The 19,411-nt window shown below is 42.9% G+C and overlaps 1 protein-coding gene across 2 annotated transcripts; it reads left to right on the forward strand.

Moving 5' to 3' along the window:
* The first annotated feature begins 8,882 nt into the window (after nucleotides 1–8,882).
* LOC9271702 (zinc finger protein WIP2) lies at nucleotides 8,883–15,019 on the forward strand. Of its 2 annotated transcripts, XM_066303351.1 has the most exons (3): nucleotides 8,883–9,160; nucleotides 11,482–12,506; nucleotides 14,229–15,019. In XM_066303351.1, the coding sequence occupies exons 2-3, from the start codon at nucleotides 11,655–11,657 to the stop codon at nucleotides 14,691–14,693; spliced, it is 1,317 nt and encodes a 438-aa protein (XP_066159448.1). In that variant the 5' UTR covers nucleotides 8,883–9,160; nucleotides 11,482–11,654; the 3' UTR covers nucleotides 14,694–15,019. The 2 variants fall into 2 exon arrangements, with proteins under 2 accessions (XP_066159448.1, XP_015649538.1); XM_015794052.3 differs by lacking the exon at nucleotides 8,883–9,160 and having other exon boundaries at nucleotides 10,948–12,506.
* Nucleotides 15,020–19,411: the final 4,392 nt, after the last annotated feature.

The following is a 19,411-nucleotide window of genomic DNA, read 5'->3' on the forward strand; positions in this document are numbered from 1 at the left end:
TTTTACATATTTCATAATTTTTTTAATAAGACGAACGGTTAAACATGTGTTAAAAAGTCAACGGTGTCAAACATTTTGAAACGGAGGGAGTATCATTTTAGATAATTAGTATCCTTCGATAACTTAATTACAATGAACTCTGACCGGTCAGAGTATTAATGCGTCGGAAACTTTTCTAAGTATCCAGAATCGTATATGCGCTTGAACAAAATAGATTAGCAATATACAGGAGATCAATTTTGTAGAAACGGAAGCTTGAAAGGTATGTATATGTACTACGCCTTGTTTAAATAAGGCAGTGTAATGCTCCAATATTGCTTGTTCACACTTGTACTTCATCCGTTTCATAACGTAAGACTTTGTAGCATTGCTCACATTCATGTAAATGTTAATGAATCTAGATACACATATATGTCTAGATTCATTAACATCTATATGAATGTGGGCAATGCTAAAAAATCTTACATTATAAAACGGAGGGAATTAGCCAGATTAAGGCCCTGTTTGGGGGAGCTTGTCCCAGCTGCAGCTTTTCCCAAAAGCTGCTTCTACTAGAAGCTGCCCAAACAGTCCACAGCTTCTGAGAATATGTAGTTACAAATTCTGAAAAATGAACTAAGAAGCTGGAGAAGCTGGGTTTCAGAGCTTTTCCAGATTCTCAGAAGCTGGCTACCAAATAGCTACTTCTCAGAATCTAAAGCTCCCCCAAACAGACCCTAAACCAAGATAAATAGAGTTGGCTAGCTTTGGGAAATAAAATTATGGAGGCAATCCGATCCATACAAATCAAAGCCGTTACTGAACTTTGATCGAACAACTTCTTGAGAGACATGAACATGTGGACGAGTGATGATTACAGTACTAGTAAACACCATGCTTAAAAACACTACTAAGTCCCAAAATAAGTGCAACCATTACACAGCTGTACTTATTTTAGTACGGATAGAGTGTGCATATATGGATTGAAACATCGAGAATCAGGACTGCTAGGTTGAAATTTATGTGACCTGATGACGACCTAGCTAGACAAGGACATACTGATAGTCATATTTCCAAATCTGAAAAATTTATTTTTAATAGGCATATTTCAATCCAACAACTTATCATCTTAATGACTTTCTTGGATTTAATGCATGACTCTTCATTCTTCCATACATGATTGGCTACATGGGCATTGAGAAATGTAAATATTAATGAATCGCTTGTTTACGAGGAATGACTAGTAGCATATTTAAATGGATAATAAGTAGAATTAATTATCCTTGGTCTGTGTGCCAAGATGAAATATGACTATCAAAAGTAGATGGAGGGAGTACACATGCATGTACATCCCACTAGTCCGACAAGTAGCTAGCTACTCCATTTCCATTTAGACCGACCTTTGGATAGTTATATTTTAAAATGGAGGGATTACTTACACTATTGACAAGCGTTACTTTAATCCGATAGTCGATATAATATTTTGATGAACAAATATTGTGTAATCATATTTAACATACAACATACTTCAATAATATTTTCATGAACAAATATTGTATAATCATATTTAACATTACAACATAGTACTTCAATAATACCATGGTATATCTTCAAACATTTTACAGATTTATTACTCAAATAAGAGTAATCAGAGTTTGATTGTAAACAGTGTCTGGTGAGTATTTGGGAACGGAGATAATAACTACCAACTGATCGATCGACAGGTTCATCAAGTGACAACCTTTAATTTTCTGCACTAGAAATCAGCAGAAGCTCACCTCAGAACAGACTTATGTGGTACACCGGACCGTGAGGTGAGACAACGTACGAGCCCCACCAAGCTTGAAATACGGAGATATGTTTGCTGTTCCTTTTAAAGCTTCTATTCAGATAAGATATATGGAGACTACTAGAACTGATCGAGTAATTAAGGTACGGATTTTCCAGCCAATTCAAATGGAATAATTCACTCGATCCTCATCTATAGACATAATGGAAACTTCCCCACCCAATTAAATGAATACGAATTGAATAAATCTATCACACTCGGTCGCTAGGATATGATCAAACTGATTTGATACTCTCTTTGATTAATTTGGGGCATGCATGCAGAGCTAACAATCGAAAGGAAAGAAGGAGAAAACATGCATTGATTGACACGACTGATGGTGAGATTATACATATTGGATGCCTCCTTTAATTTTAATTACCATGCATGGTTTGAGTACCCTCCCTGTAGTACTATTCTCTCCCTGTTCTCACTCTCTCTTTCTCTCTCATAGATGGATGGATGGATGGACATAAATGCCATCGATATGATCCAGTCCGCCTCTTGTCCCGCCGTGCAACCACAACACTATGTATGCATCACACCAGCAGTCCCTTGTTCTCTGGCTACTATTTCCAATTAAATGGCCTCACTGTTTGGAGTTTATGGTTTATACCTTGAACCCACTCTGTCTGCCCGTCTGCCCGGATCATATATATCATGACATCTCGTACGTATCCTCTTCTACTACCTCATTGTCTCCACCCCCCCCCCCCCCACTGTCCTCTCTTGCCCTCCAAACATTGCATGGATATATACATCACTTAATTGATCGTCAAGACGTCAATGGTGAATGTTTTTCTATTAGTACATAATTCCACTATTCCATAAAAAAAAACTCAATCTAAAAGGGGATGTGGTTTCTCCTAGTACAATGAATTTCCAAAAAAAATTAATCCAGGAGGAATGTGACCCCTCCTAATACAATGAATTTGGATAGAGAGTTGAGTTTTTTTCTGGAACGAAGGGAGTATATATCTATGTGCTTGTTAATTGCTCTACACTTCCGTGGCACTGATAGGCGAGCCACTCCGTATTCTACGGGTAAATTTGATTTCTTTTTTTTTCTACATAGGGTTAGCGGAGGTCAACTAGTGGTCAACCGATGACGATAGATGGCAAAGAAAGAAAGAAAAAAACGCTTCATGGCATTTCGTATAACTCACGTTTCTCAATTCGTACAACTGATCATTTGTCAATTGCAAAACATAGAACTAATCTCTAGGCCATGTGATCAAGTTTTGCATATACATAATTTAGAAACTTTTATACTACTATGTAACTTGTATTTTTCACACAGGACTAATGGATCGATCTCCCTTGGTGCATTCGGGTGAGGCCGGATTATATATGTACAGGGGATCGCACCGATGGCTAATCAATTGGAACAGTAGCCGGCGGTTGGACAGGGCCACTACCTAGCTGACTGCTCGCTCTGCACGCAGAGAGAGAGAGGATACACTGTGATGCACAGCTCTCACACTTAATCTGACGCCTCCCCTCCATCACCCATATGCATCGATCGGAGATGGAATGGACCGCGACACTACGCTACACGACGACGCCAATGTACAAGCACAGTGTACGTATTCAATGCCAATCTAACTACTACAAACACCTGCAACTCCTCTTTCTTTTTTCTCACTATATCCTTCAGGTGGTGTCGATCCATGGATGAAATCAATGCATCATATGCATGGATAGATACTACTATATATCGATCGAAGACGACGACACTGAATGGCTTGCTCTCTGTCTCTCTCCATATGATGATGATGACCAATGCCGAGGTCGAGACATGTAAGACCAAACGCTGCACTGGAGAGCATTTGCATCCCATGTCGCTGCATCTGCGAGGCAAGTTTAATTTGCTACTAGTAGCTATAGCCTTCAGTTTGGTTTTGGCTCTGCATGCATGGATGGATTCGATTGATTGACAGAGAGAGTGTGGTGGTGGTAGTAGTATATAGTACTTGCTAGCGACAATGATCGTGCATGATGCATTCATGCGATATCGACCGGCAATATCGCATGCATGCAGTAGTTTTCATAGGCATGAGCACAGTGCGATGGCTTAGGTAATCACAGTGTCAAGCTGCAGGGGAGAGAGAGGTGTGTGCATCTTGCGTTTGCTATAGTGTTGCATCAATGAGCTAGCTAGCTGTATGCATGAGATGTATATCATGTGGTGCCTTTGATCATTGCTGCTGCTGCTGCTAGCTGCTAAGCAATTGAATCTTTCGATTTGGATTCTCAGAAGAATCGATCGATCGAGACCGAGAATATATACACGCTAGCTACTGTGTGGTTGTGCATACATATGCATGCATGCACCCTAGATTACAAAAAACCTGGCCGGCTTAATTTCATTTGCCAGGAGGCACTAGTACGTATCATGATTCATGACTGATGATGCAATCGTCGTCCTCGAATAATGTTATGGTATAGTAGAAGCTAGCAGTGTGTGCAGCGGCGTGCATGCAGCAAAATCGGTGGTTAATCATTAATGCATTTCTCTTCTATTTCAAGGGTAGGAAAGGTTGATGCGTGAGGAGGTACCACCTTTTCTATTATAAATTTGGTACTTTTTGATACCTACTCCCTCAGTCATAAAAAAAGGCAAACCCTAGGTTTCCGTGTGAACGTTTGACTGTCCGTCTTATATGAAATTTTTTTATAATTAGTATTTTCATTGTTGTTAGATGATAAAACATGATTAATACTTTGTGCGTGACTTATCTTTTTAATTTTGTTTCATAATTTTTTTAAATAAGATGGACGGTCAAATGTTGGACACGGAAACCAGGGTTTATCTTTTTTTTGGGACGGAGGAAGTAGGTACTATGAGGTATCAAATTTTACCCTAAATTTTTAATACCCCATGATATCTTCGTAAAGACCGTAAAATTGCTCGTATTTTTAAAGGCAGCTAAAATGCATTTGCAAAGGTGGTTCGGACGACAGCCTCTAACAAAAGGCGTGGAAAATGATGCATTTTCACACATGGAAAATGTAGGTGCTCGTGTTAGACAACCATATGTGTAAATGATTTTTCATTGGTGACGTCAACCCATTATGGTAGCTTCTTTAGAAAAAGAAGGTACGGCTTGATGCACATGCAGTTGCTCTCTGCAGTCTGCACTTGCGTTGCCCCCATTGTCAATTTCAAAAGTCAAATGAATTGGCATATCTTTACATACTCCTCCATAAAAAAAAACTCAATCTGGACAACGAATCAGGGCAAGAGGTTGCCTAGATTCGTTGTAGGTCACACCCTATCTAGATTGGATTTTTTTTTTTGAAGAGAGGGAGCACATAGGAAGAAAATCATTGCCCCCAACCCTATCGGTTCGAAATTCACATATAGAATATCATAAATTGAATAGCAAAAAGGGTTTCAAATATAAAATCTCACAAAATTGGACAGCTAAAAGGGGAAGAACATGGGTAAAAAAAACAACAAACGAGCTCAGCCTCGGTCTTCCCACCATCTCGAGACCTCGGCTACGCAGATGTTCCAGCAGCTCTCAAATCTGTGAGAAAAGAGGAGAATTGTGGGACAACAAAAAGAATAGAGAAAGGATGAATCGAGATTCATTCAGAGTCTCAGTCATGACAGCGAGGCAATGAGCAGGTGCGTATCTGTGGTTGTGGTTCGGCAACAAATAGGTATTGCATCAACTACATGACTGACGAGTGCTAATGCAGGTGATGGTGCCAACAGAGGAGTTGCAGGGGTCCATCGTCTAGTTTAGGATGATGGTGCCAACAAAGGAGTCAGCGATCTTCGCGCGTGCGCGTGTGAGGGAGAGAGAGAGAGGAAGTTGGAGGCTAGGGCTTGATGTCATGGTGGAGGTATGCAATCCCAGATAGTACCTGGAGCACAACACTAACGAGGAACTGCTCATCGACATTGTGCGGATCATCAAGGGACCCGTCGTAGAGGGAGAGACGTCCCCTCAAACATTTTTATAGAAGGGAGGAATCGAACCTAGGGTGGCTAGCTCACCAACCTTGCTGCTAGCCACTAGGCCCCAGTAGTTCCCTCGTCGTCAATATACTCAAGTAGTGTGGTAGGGAATGAGGAGACCCTCATGCGTCTCCATCTGAGCTCCCTATCGCACAAATCCTATAGTGGATGGTGTGGCTAGAGAGAGGGTTGCGGCATAGCTAGGGAAGGAAGCGGTCAATCCAACTTCCTAGAGGTGTAGGACGCGAGATCTAGCACCGCACCAATAGGGCGGTGAGGTTGAGGGGAAAGGTGGCATGGCAGAAAGGGAGAGATCAAGTTAGCTATGTGATGGCAGGAGTTGCGGCGACGATGATGGTAGCACGTGAGGAGGATAGGCGAGCGGAGCAAAGGGAGGAGGGACGAACAGATTGAGCCAGGGGTGGAGAGATTGAGCGGACCAATATATAAGGTGTTCCTTCTCATTGCCCACCGCTAGAAATACGGACTTAAGCAATCGCTTAAGTAAACCGCCACTAAATATGAGGCTATTTTTAGAGGTGGTCAGCTTAAGAGGCCACCTTAACTAAATATGGGTTAAGTTGGCCACCTTTGAATTTTCATTGGTGGTATGTGACATGGGTCCTATGTATCCATCACATGTAAATTTCCTTTATAGGCAGACTGTGGGTACAAGTAGTGTGTACAACAATATTCAAATGCAAATAGCCCTAAAAAACCAAACATATTATACAAAGATCAGTATAAATTCTTTTTTTTCCAACTAGAAAGGCACTAGGGTATATAGTCGCATGGAGTTATGGATGCATGACTCCACACCTATCCTAGGAATTAAAATTATGTATACGCAAACATGTTTCCCAAAAAAAAGATCATAAATTTTTCACTGATCCATTCTCTTTAGTTTGTGGTCCCCATCGGTTGGCCATGTGCTAATAATATGTGTGCTCTACAGCGTATTAGCAAAAACATAATAATTTGTGGGTAAAACTTTTATATATGTATCATCAGTGATTTAAAAGTAAATGTTGAAAAATAAATTTCGATGAAAGAACTTTAAATTCAACTTTTAAAATTCAAATGCTGGCAGCAGTTGGTTCTATACGTATATATAGGGCAAATGATTTGGGGTGGGGGAGTTGTAAATGTGTTGGTGTGTGCATGTGATGTGCTGGTATCGGCCCGAGCGTATTCTACGTATGTGATCATAGAAATATTATAATTTCCGTTAACACACGGAGTACTCTCAACGAAATTTGGGAAAATCCAAATGACCCCTGTACGTCACAAAGTCTTTTTACACCCCATCTACAACTCACTTTGATACAAAATATCCCTTACAAGTTCAATTTCTCTTTCAAGTTCATCGTTTGCTCAGATTCGCATGCCATGTGGGCGTCCAACATGGAGAAATGGAATTGCCCCATCCCATCATGACAAGGGTGGGTTCCTCAGGCCTTCCACAAGCGTTGCGGCAGTGATGGCAAACCTTGACACCCTGCCTTCCACGAGCACCGCGGTGGTGATGGCAAACCACGATACAAAACACAACATGGCTATTTGAAACATCTACAACTCAGTGTGATCCCTAGTTGACTAGGAGGTGCGTAGGCTTCCTTGTTGTATCGCGCATGAGGTAACTTCGCCTCATCATGCTGGAAGCCCAGATGACACAAGAAGTTAAGCTAAGAGCAGGTACAATAGCAGACTATTAGCTAGCTGCAAACATATTTTAATGAGATAAAAAATGAGAGAGAAGAGCAGCGGGCTACAGATCTATAGCCAGCTGCAGCACGGACTTTAAGACGCAATGTGTATATGACAGGTGGGACCATATATTAATAGTATAGTAAGCAACTATTGTATGGATTGACTATAAATGAATTGGAGCCAGTAGTGGGCTATACTATTAAATTTGCTCTAATAGTGATAGTACATCGTTGAAAGGTAGAGGGGGATCAGGAAATTAAAAGTGGCATTGAACTTGTAGGGTGAGACCAGGAAACTAAAAGAGGCATTGAACTTGCAGGGTGTCTAGTACGAAAGTGGCTTTTAGGGGGAAGATTAGAAAGGCTAGTGATTTATATAGGGATATTTAGATTTTCCCCAACGAAATTAAACCATGCAAAACACTAAAAAAACACTGGCTAGCTGCTTAGCTCCGCGAACTCTACTAGGACATACTACTGTAGTACATGCATCCAGTTGAAACGACAAAGATCAAATGTAATCTGACCACGCACGCGCGTGCGCATGCAGATACACACTAGACTAGCTTCTTCCCTCTCATCAGCGACAGGAATTGTACACCAGAGAGATTTCCGGAGGCAGCTGCCGGCAGAACAGATTAACCTTTACTAATTAAAACTAATTCAATTCCCTCGATCCTCCTCAGATTAAAATACTACTAATCCCCTTTTCCCAAACAAGCTGTAGCAGCAGCAGCAGCTTCTTGCTTGCTGCCGCGGTGTGAAAAGTGGACCGCCGGTTTTTTAGCAAGTTTAATATTATACTCCAAATAGACAATAGTTAATTCGTATCATAGTTATTTTGTAAATATATATTACACTATTAATATATGATCTCATCTCTCACATACATATTGTGTCTTATAATCCGTGCTGCATCTGGTTACCAATTTGTAGTCCGCTACTACTCTTCGATATATCTTCTTTTTTATCTTCTCGATATGTGTTTATAGATGGCTTATAGTCCACTATTGTGTACCGTACCTGCTCTTAGAGCAAGTTTAATATATAGTCCACTACTAGCTCCAAATCATTTATAGTCAATGTAATAGCCAATTCATACAATAGTTACTTACTATACTATTAATATCTGGTTCCACCTGTCTTACACTCATTGCGTCTTGGAGTCCGTGCTGCAGCTGGCTACAGATCCGTAGCCCGCTACTTTTCTCTCTCTTCCTTTATCTTTTTAAAATATATTTATAGGTAGTTTATAGCCTGCTATTGTACCTGCTGTAATTAGCAAGATTTACTATAGGAGTAATTTGCATGCATGGGATTAGCACGTCGCACACTCCGAGGCGGAATGGGGGTAGGCGGCAGATCGATCGATCACACAACATGCGGATCGATGTGTGTGATCGATCGGAAGCTAGGGCGCGCGCGCGGCACGCGATGCGAGGGTGCGCGTGCGCGTACGACGTCGTCGGCTCGACGGCGTACGTCGCGTTCCCCGGCAGCGCGGCCGCGCCACGGCCCGACCGCGCGCCGCGGCGTCCGAGGCGGGTGCCGGTGGAGGGCGCGGCCGACGCGCCACGCCCCGAAGCGGATTACGCCGCGGCTGTCGCTTGCAGCCCGCAGGCAGGGGCAGGGCAGGGCAGACGAGCGGCACGCACGGTGCAGGTGCAGGTGCAGGTGCGTAAATCGATCGATCATGCAAACCATGTAATGTCTGGAAGTGAAAAGCTTAGTTAGTCTCGTTGTTTGCGGAATTGTTTATTCATATGCCTGCGTTTCTTTTGCATGCTTTGTTTGGCTTTGTCCATTTCCGTTGAACCGTTTCTTGGTTGGTTCCTAGCTAGCTAATACTACACGGCTGGCTGGACAAACCGCTAGTAGGAGTAATATAATATAGTACAGGTGTTACTCTAACTATGGACTAAAACTAAATTAAATTAGTTCGAATTTAATTTGATTTAATTTCCCACACAAGCTTCATAGCAACATACTGAAACAAATTGTTGTTTGAAATAACTATTATGCATGTTCTGGGAAAACATTTGAAAAGCCAGTCGGGACCAGGGTTTCCCAAACCGTCGGGGCTGGGGTTACCGCACCCCGACGGTAAGCACGGTTACCGCGCGGTAACCATAAAAAACCGTGCAAAATTTATCAAAAATTCAAATAATTTTTTTAAATTTATTTGTATTTAAGGATATTACCGTGGTATTTATATTACCGTACCCCGCGGTATGCCGGTAACTGTGCGGTTACCGGCGGTAACATAAACCCTGGTCGGGACATCTTGAATTCGTTCATGCTATAAACAAAATGGTGATGGAAGCCATACATTTATAAAACAGAGAAAGTAGTTTATTGCCAAATCATTTTTCGGTGCTTGAAATAATTTGTTAAATACACAATGAAAATAATTTTTTGCAGACCTGGAAGGAAATTACAGGTACAAGTATCTCTAGAGTGTTAATTTTCCATGTTCCATCAATACATATATGCACTCGGAAAAGGCTCAAAAAAATATTCTCTGCCATAAATGGCGGGAAACAATGAAAAAACAACATTTCATCACAAATACATGTTTTTAGAGAATATTATTGATGTCCTCATCAGCATTTGATCAATATTTTAAAACATGGAGTACACGAATGTCTTCTTAAATATTAGAGCAATTTCAATTATATGATTTGGCTAAACTATCACAAAAAAGATATAGTTAGCCTTGAGCTTATCACAAAACTACCAGCGCAAAATTTAAGGCACGGTATCACAAAACTACAAATTTAGTGTTAATTTTAATTCAAAACTACAATATTTATATTTATATATATAGCTCTAAATTATGTTTTTTTTCTGATAACTTTATTACTAAATCTGTACATTTGTAATAAATCGACTTGAATATAAGTTTTTTTAACAGTTTAATGAAAGCAAATATACATAGTTTTGTTAAATTACTCTAGATATTAGTTCTCAGAAAGGATACATGAAATTACTTATATATGGCTAGGTTCATCTCTAAAATATTCCCATAATATTAGACATATAATTGTGTTATTTATAACTTACAATAGAAAAATGGATATATTGAAGCTGTATTTATTTGGAACATAACTAGCGCCGATGCCAAAATAAAACGACGTGTATTTTTTAATTGTATCAGATAAAGTAACTTTACTTATAGGATAATTTTAATATTCTTGAGAAAGTAAAGTAAAGTATACTTTTACCGTCCTTGAGAATATAGTAAAATATTATATTTTTATATAAAACTTAGTAAATATATACTTCGTACCTCCAAACACTTTCTCAATTGCCGTAAAATTTCAGTAAAGTGTAAGGTTTGCATTGCATGTACTGTATGATATATCTGGTCTCATGATGAAGATGGAGCCCCATATGGTGTGGTCATCAGCCTGCACATAATACTCTCCATACAACATCTCATCTGGTAAAGCTTAGGATTCCCCTTAGCAGAGTGCAACCGTCAGAAGAACAATACTACCACTCTTCCGGAGACGGATTCTAATAGCTCAAGTGGACGTCCACCCATTTATTGCATGTCAACTAAATGGTTAAAAAAAATTTTCAAAAAAAAATTGACAAGATAGATCAATGTGTAATATATCACTTCACAAACATGCAATTTCAAATTACACTTCTACAGGCTATAACAAAAATAACAAATTTAATTATAAATATACATATAGGAATTTGAGTTTTGTTTATTATTTTTGTTACAAATTTGTAGAAGTTAAATTTTAACTTGCATGTTTGTGGATTGATATATTGCATATTGATCTATCTTGTTCATATTTTTTTAATTGTTTTTATAACCATTTAGATGACATGCAATAAACGGGTGGACGTCCACTCGAGCTGTTAAAACAGTTTCCCCCACTCTTCCACATATTTTTTTCCCCTCTTGGCCTTCTCTCTCTATCTCTCTCCCTGCCCTACCTCCATCTCTCACTATAACTACCCCTTGCCAACCATGGCAGCTCACTCCCAATCCAGCAAGCAGCAGTAGTAGTAGCTAGCCAAGAACAGAAGCAAAAGCAGCAAGCAAGCAAGAGCAGCTGCAGAAGCAGCAGTAGAAACTGTAGAAGAAGCAGCAGCAGCAGCAGCAGTAGAGATCAGCTTGAGAAGTGAAGTGAAGCAGCCAAGCTTCCTCATGGAAGACCCCTACACTAGCTTCTTCAAGAACCCTTACTACTACTACTGCACCTCGGCTAGCTCCTTCCCCACCGCGCCCGCCGCCGCCGCCGCCGCCGCTCACCTCCCTCCGCCGCTGCCGCCGCCTTACGCTGCCCTGTATCCTACCGCCGGTGGCGTCGGCGTCGGCGTCGGCGCGCATCATCATCATCAGTACCCGCCGGCCGCATTCTTCCACCCGCCGCCGGTGCACCAGCAGCATCAGGCGCCGCCGTCGCCGCCGCTGCGGGAAGCGCTGCCGCTGCTGTCCCTGTCGCCCACGCCGGCGCGCCGCGGCGGCGTCGTCGACGCAGCGGCTGACTCGGACTCCGACGACGACGACGACGGCGACTGCTGCTACCACCACCTGCAGGATCAGGAGGGGGCGGCGGCCGGGTCGACGGCCACCCCCGCCGCCGCCGCCGCGCGCGCGCCGCTCTTCGCCGACCTCAACTGCATCCCCACCTGCTGCGGCGACGACAACGACGGCGGCGACCCGATGGACGTGGAGGTCGCCGGGACAACGGCGGACATCGACGCCGCGGTCGCCCTGCGCATCGGCCTGCCTGCCGGCGGCACGGAGGCCGATCTCCTCTCCGGGCTCACCGGCGCCGGCGTCGAACACGAGGAGGAGGAGGAGGACTGCAAGGTGGACGGCGGCGGCAGCGGCGGCGACGACGAGGTGGTGCCGCTAGGGTTCTCGTCGACGCCGATCGGGAAGCTGAACAAAGGGCAGTACTGGATTCCGACGCCATCGCAGATCCTCATCGGCCCAACCCAGTTCTCCTGCCCTGTCTGCTTCAAAACCTTCAACAGATACAATAACATGCAGGTCAGAGCTAATAATCATCTTAATTACATTCTTATTAGCTACTCATTTGAATATATGATTGATCTTATATTGCTGTTTAATTCTTGTTCTTGGACACACAATATGATTGTGATAACTTTGCAGGTCAGAGCTAATAATCATCTTAATCACATTCTTATTATAGCTAGTACTACTAGCTAGAAACATCTCATCTGAATAATTGATCTTAATTCTTGTTCTTGGACACACAATATGATTGTGATAACTTTGCAAGGATTGGTTGGTCATGATTTTGTTGATTGCAATTAAAGTAGAGAGGAGGTGGGTAGCAAGCTGCTAGCTTTGGAGAGCAGATGCATGCCATGAAATAGACTTGAGCTCACAGGAGCATGCAACAGTAGTGGTGTCTGCCTTTTGTGTGATTGAACTAGACTGGCATGCCAGGAGCAGCTATAGCTAGAGGTAGAGCTAGAGCTTACCATGCATGCAATCTTTATGCTTTTCTCTCCTTGAGTTGTTTGGCTTTTGGAGATGCATATGAGTGGCCAAGCTGCAGTGGAGATCCCAGTGAAGATTTTATCTTTGCTTCTCTCACTGTCTTAGTACACTTCCACTGATCTCATCAGATTACATATACTCCTTTCTGGAGGTGTAGTTTCTACTTGTACTAGTACTAGTACTACACTTGCTATCATGCACCTAGTAGTCCTGAATCCTGATCACTCAGGACTCAGGGCTCAAATAAGATTTGGGTAGATATATGCATGGGGGTTGTTTCAGGACAGGCTTTCATGGTTTGGAAAGCATAAGATTATGGAGCTGCTGCTGCTGCTGAACACATCTCCCAAGAACAGCAAGAGAGATCTGCAGTGTGCTTCCTGTAGGCATGCAGCCAACACAGTGCCACTCTGGCTGCACTCTTTAAAGGAACAACACCAACACATTGAACACAACAAACACACAAGCCAAGCTAGCAAAGGGGGCATAGCTGCCTGGAGTAGTAGAGCCCTCACTTTCAAAAGATCACACACTAGCTAGCAGCAGCTGCACTAATTGACATATGCATGCAGCAGCTTCAGTTCGAGTAGTTCTCTCAGGTTTGCCGCAGCTGAATATTGCTAGCAATGCAACTATAGCTGCAGTGGTGCATTAAATACCTGCAATATACTTACTCGAATCATATGCTGATGAACATTCATTTGAAATACATCACCTCCTTTTTGTTCCTTTTGTTTATACTAGTAGGAGTAAATGTGAAATAATGGTGCTAAATTTCCTGAAACAAAACGAACATAAACAAAAAGGTGATGCATTTGAAATGAATGCTCATCAGCATATGATTTTAGATAAAGTAAGAAACATTGAGCATGCAATGATACGATCGCTAGGGATCTAATTAAGTGTGTTCTCATACCTGGAGAGGACGATCGACATCCCATATATATACATGAAGCTTTATAAAAAAAAACTTCTGAATTTGTTTTTATTACATTGTATATACTACTCCCTCTGTCCCATAATATAAGGGATTTTGGATAGATGTGACACATTATAATGAATCTGGATAGACGGACCGCCTAGATTTATTTTACTAGATCAATATGTCAAATCCACCCAAAAATCCCTTATATTATGGGACATAGGGAGTATTGATTTGGTGAATATATACATTTTGATGTCGATCAGAAAAAAAAACGAGATGGAAATTAATGAAACTTGTTGAAAAAAAATGCATGGATGCAGATGCATATGTGGGGGCATGGGTCGCAGTACAGGAAGGGGCCGGAGTCGCTGCGCGGGGTGCAGCCGACGGCGATGCTGCGGCTGCCGTGCTACTGCTGCGCGGCGGGGTGCCGGAACAACATCGACCACCCGCGGGCGCGGCCGCTCAAGGACTTCCGCACGCTGCAGACGCACTACAAGCGCAAGCACGGCCTCAAGCCCTTCCTCTGCCGCAAGTGCGGCAAGGCCTTCGCCGTCAAGGGCGACTGGCGCACCCACGAGAAGAACTGCGGCAAGCTCTGGTACTGCCTCTGCGGCTCCGAGTTCAAGCACAAGCGCTCCCTCAAGGACCACGCCCGCGCCTTCGGCCACGCCCACACCGCCCTCGACGCCGACGACGACGACGGCGCCGTCTCCGACGCCGACGCCGTCGTCAGACCTTCGTCCTCCATGGCTGCCTCCTCCCTGCAGCCGCCGCCGCGCTAGCTAGCTACTAGCATACATATACACCCCTCCATCCAAAAAAAGTTCAATCCTGTCCAGGTTCATAGCTAGAGTTTATGATCACCCTATCGATCTATTAGTGATACTACTATCACTTATTAGTTGATGTTGCTGTTTTTGTTTTTGTTTGCTACGTTAATTAGGGTTATGGGAAAATGTAAGGTGTGATCTCGTGCTCTTAGTTTTTCTTGATCAATATAGCAGCTAGCAGCTGGCTGGTTGTTTATTAGCATGATTATATAGCACCGATCGATCATATGTATGATGATCAACTTATTAATTACGTGTTGGTGATGATTTTGATGTAATCATGCCGTTCTGCTATGTTAACCCATGGTGGAACAAGATCAACCAATGTTTTCTTCAGTTTCAGGTCATGAAGCAGTACGTAAATTAAATCTAGCTCCAGCCCTTGTTAATTACTCCAGTTAGGACTACCGATCGATTATCAATTGTGTCTGTGTTCGCAACTGTACATGTATAACGACGATCGATCTAGCGCTGCATATATACAGTGTTGACATTTATTGGTAATTCGGAGGATGACGATCGATTGCCGCCACCATTGGCATGCATGCATGCGGTACATCATTAATGTCAGTTCTGCATGTTGAAAAACTTTCACCCGTTTTGTTGTATGCGAGCTCCAGTCAAGTTTCTACCACTATTTATCGACGTACGTATCCCCTTATGTGCAAGCATACACTGCACATATACGGGCCGACCTAAACGCTTCCCAAGCTAAGCTAGTAATAATTCGTCGACACGATATTGCTCCAACTTTAACGGCCACTTTAAAACTCACGATTAAGAAAACAGATGAATAGAAAAAAAATACATGACTTTGTTGGCAATGCAAATCCAAAAAAGAGAATTACAAAACACGGAGAATACAGCAATGGAATGATCATTTGATTAAACTATAGAAAAAACGCATGAATTGAATAAGAGATGAACTCAGGAAAATTTGCAAGAGGTGCTAGAGCTCCTGTTAAATTTTTTTTCCAAAATAAGCTATTTCTTAGTAATTTCATAGGATATGGGAAGCTCCAATCCTTTGTTTTAAAGGACAATATAGGAAAATTTTCTATTGGATTATTTGAATCCTACAAAATTATTCCACAAATCCAATGGCGGAGCCAACGACATCATCAAGCCCGAACGACACTAATAGCGTTTTTCAATGATTGACTAATTTTTATAGGGGTTGACAACTATAGATAGGAGACGGCGACGGAGCCCTGGCAACTGCTCGACCTATCCAGGAGATGGCTCCGCCACATCACAAATCATTTGTTTGAAGGGGGCCTAAGATGAATCCTGATATGCATAACATACGTATACACATACTCGCATACACTTTATTTTAGCATGCAAAATTTTAGTGAGATCATATATTTATCAATAATCTCCATATATCGTCTAAATGCATGTTAAAAGTGACGCTCATGGATCTATATATATGCATGTGAATCGTCTAGGGTAAAAACAACCAAAATATACTCTTGTTGGCACTACTATAAAACAATTTTTGCAGACACCAGTGTTTTATTTTTTTTCAGATGGGGCAATAAAAATCCTTTTGTAATAATAGTGAGAAAGCTCTTGTGGTATATGTTCGTCTGCAAAAATCGATTTTCGTAAGTGGTCGCTTAACACGTCTACATGTGAAAATAAAACTATTTTCACATACGAATGTCTTAAGCGACTACTTACGGAAATCAATTTTCGCAGACGACTGCTAAAGAGCACTAGCCGTGAAAAACTTATCCAGCAAGCTAGTCTGGATATGTATCCTCCTCTACTAACCATAGAGTGGATAAGTCTCAACCACATCCTCTCCCAGTGCTCCTCCCTCACTCCCTCACAAGGGTTGGTAGTGGTAGGGCTTGACCGCTCGGTGCCCGCTGCGGCGGTGGGGCTCAACGCAACAGATCCAGTGTCATATCCCCCACCATCGCGCGCCGATCTGGTGGGAGCTGCGACAACGAATGCGGCGATGGGCCTCGGCAGGTGTGAATCCGACGGTTGGGAGGTCAGTGACGGTGGGTCCAGCGACAGCAGACGGCCGCTCTCGAGCTTGGGCTTTTACGATTTTTCTGTTTTTGATTTTTTTTTATTGTGCAAGAATTCTTTTTGAAGTCAGGCAGCATAACATGCCGCATGCGAAAATCCATTTTTTTGCGTGCAATTGTGTTGCCTGCCTAGAAAAATCCCTATTTTTACATACACCTGGGGCTATACGATTGCTATACCAGCATGTGAAAATGCATTTTAGCCGTTTGGGAAAATTGTTTTTTAGTAGTAAGGGACAGGTCCAGCACAAAAGCATAGAGCAGTTGCATGCATCTTCTTCTAACACTACTACAGAAATGATTTTTCTATACGAGGACCCCTATAGTTTGTAGACGGATAATAACTGGTCACACCAGCAAAAATCGACCAGTATTTTCGCATACAGCTCCTTAAGAGGCTCACATGCAAAAATTCGCACGCGAACCTCTTAACACATCCGCATGCAAAAATGAGTCTATTTTTACATGCGAAAACAGCATGCGAAAGTAGATTTTCGTATGCGGGCTACTTACAGAGCACATGGACCCTCACACTTTTTACCACAACATTTTTTGAACTCCCCTTCTTTCTCTACACCACACCATTTTCTCCTCTCCCACTCCTCCAGGCTAACTCCTCTCCCTCTCCCCTCTCCACATCTCTTCTCCTTCCCTCCCCCCTCTCCCCTCTCCCCTCTTCCCCCTCTTCTACGGCAAGCTACGACAGGAGCGGGCGGATCCGCCGCCCCTTTCCTCGGGAGCGACGGCTGCGGGCGGATTCACCACCCTGAGAAGGTGGCTGGTGGGCGGATCCGCCAAGCCCGCCCTCACGATAGAGACGACGGTGCGCGGATCCGTCCCACCACCCCTCCCCACCCCCCCCCCCACCCCCTCGGGAGTGGCGGCGATAGAAGGAGTGAACGGCCGGCGTCAGTGGTGGGAGCGAGCGGATCCACCGTCCCCGCCCGCGTGAGTGGCGGTGGCGCACGGATCCGTCGTCCCCATCCTCAGGAGCGACGGGCGACAAGCGATGGGAATGGATGGATCCACTGTCCCCACCCTAGGAAGCGATGGTGGCGCGTGGATCCGCCGTCCCCGCTCTAGCCAGGGGCGGAGCTAGAACGAAACGGAGGTATAGCTGATTCGGTTTTAACGCTTAATTTACTCTATTTTAGATCGAGTTTAAGCTGATTCGGGTGTCTATGTTTGTATTGAGGGGGGTGCACACATGATAAAAATAGGTGAGGTATAGCTAAATTTTTTTCTTGGCCGGTTTCCTAGACACTCCTCTAATATACTATGCCTCCGCCCCTAGCTCTCGGGAGCGATTGCGGTGGGTAGTGGCAGCGCAACGATGACGACTAGTGTTGACGGCTGCTCTGACGACGATGGCAGTGGCAGCTGCTCTGACGACGACGGCGGTAGCGGCTAGGGTTTCGGGTGATTTTGATTTTCTGGATTTCTTTTAACTGAAACTATTTTCGTGTGCGGTCGGTAAATGTGACCGCATGCGAAAATCACGTTTACGCATGCGGTTGCACTAACCGCATGGAAATTTAGCGATTTTAATTCACAGAAACCTAGGTGTAGATGGGCCAGAGGCCTGTTTGTGAAAATTTGTTTTGGCCGTCTGGAGAAATTATTTATGTACTAGTGTAGGCCTACTTTGGAACAAAGGACTTTTAGAGAATTTGTACAGAAATTAAATTGATTCCTATAAATTTCGTGTGGTCAATTGGAAAGGAGCCGGCCTTAAGCTAAGTTGATTTGTTTTTTTTTAATAAAAAAACTAAGTTGATTGGATATGTGCAGCACTGGAGCATTGACCTAGCTCCTGCAGGTAGAAACAAAGAAAACAAAACAAGGATGGATCGATGCTAGCCATCTTTCCCCTTCTCTTTTTACGAGGAAATCTACTTTTTGGGCGCACTTGAGAGATCGGAGGGATGGCCGACCAAAGTGTGTACTGCAGCCAAAGTTTGATGGATGGAACACCATACATACCATGAGATGTACGTATCAAATAATGCACTTTTTCTCACGTTTGGATAGAAAGAAAAGGGTGGGTATGGACAGTGTGCTGATGGGTACGATAAGTGCTCTTTTGTTTTTGTCAGAAAAAAAAATCCACCGAACGTCGAGAGTTTTTTGAGAAGTTAATAAATTAAAGGTTATGTGTGTGGTGTATATATATATGTGTGTAGTCATATATAGTGACGGCTGCATGCATTTGCAAAGCGCGGAAGGAGTAGCTTTTCAGTCAGGTGAGGTTCCAAAAGAAGATAGATATACGGTTCTTTTTACAATCTTGCATGAGAGTTACCGTTACCTCAGCGTCGTACTATCTCCGGTCACTAATATTTGATTATTTAATTTGATGTCAACCGGATTTTATTCCTACTAGTTACTTCCTCCCTCCCAGAAACAGTCCATTCCTAGCATCCCTAGGTGAAACTAGTGGAGAGTGAAAATGACTAAAATACCCTTAATCATTAAAAAAATAGTAAGAGTGATATGTAGGTAAAGAGTATTGAAGCAATAAAATTTCTCGTTTTACGTGCTGAGAGTAGGTAGAAGGGTAAAAGTTGGTTTTTTTGGAACAAAATTCAAACTCTAGAAGTTGAGTTTTTTTGGACGGAGGGAATA

Source organism: Oryza sativa, chromosome 8 (genome assembly GCF_034140825.1).
Source record: "Oryza sativa Japonica Group chromosome 8, ASM3414082v1".
In the NCBI taxonomy this organism is placed as follows: Eukaryota; Viridiplantae; Streptophyta; class Magnoliopsida; order Poales; family Poaceae; genus Oryza; species Oryza sativa.

Excerpts from the sequence above, each read along its gene's own strand:
- LOC9271702 (XM_066303351.1), top strand. The coding sequence starts at position 11,655 with ATGGAAGACCCCTACACTAGCTTCTTCAAGAACCCTTACTACTACTAC. Across the intron at positions 12,507-14,228 it reads ACAGATACAATAACATGCAG|ATGCATATGTGGGGGCATGG; the intron begins GTCAGAGCTAAT and ends GCATGGATGCAG.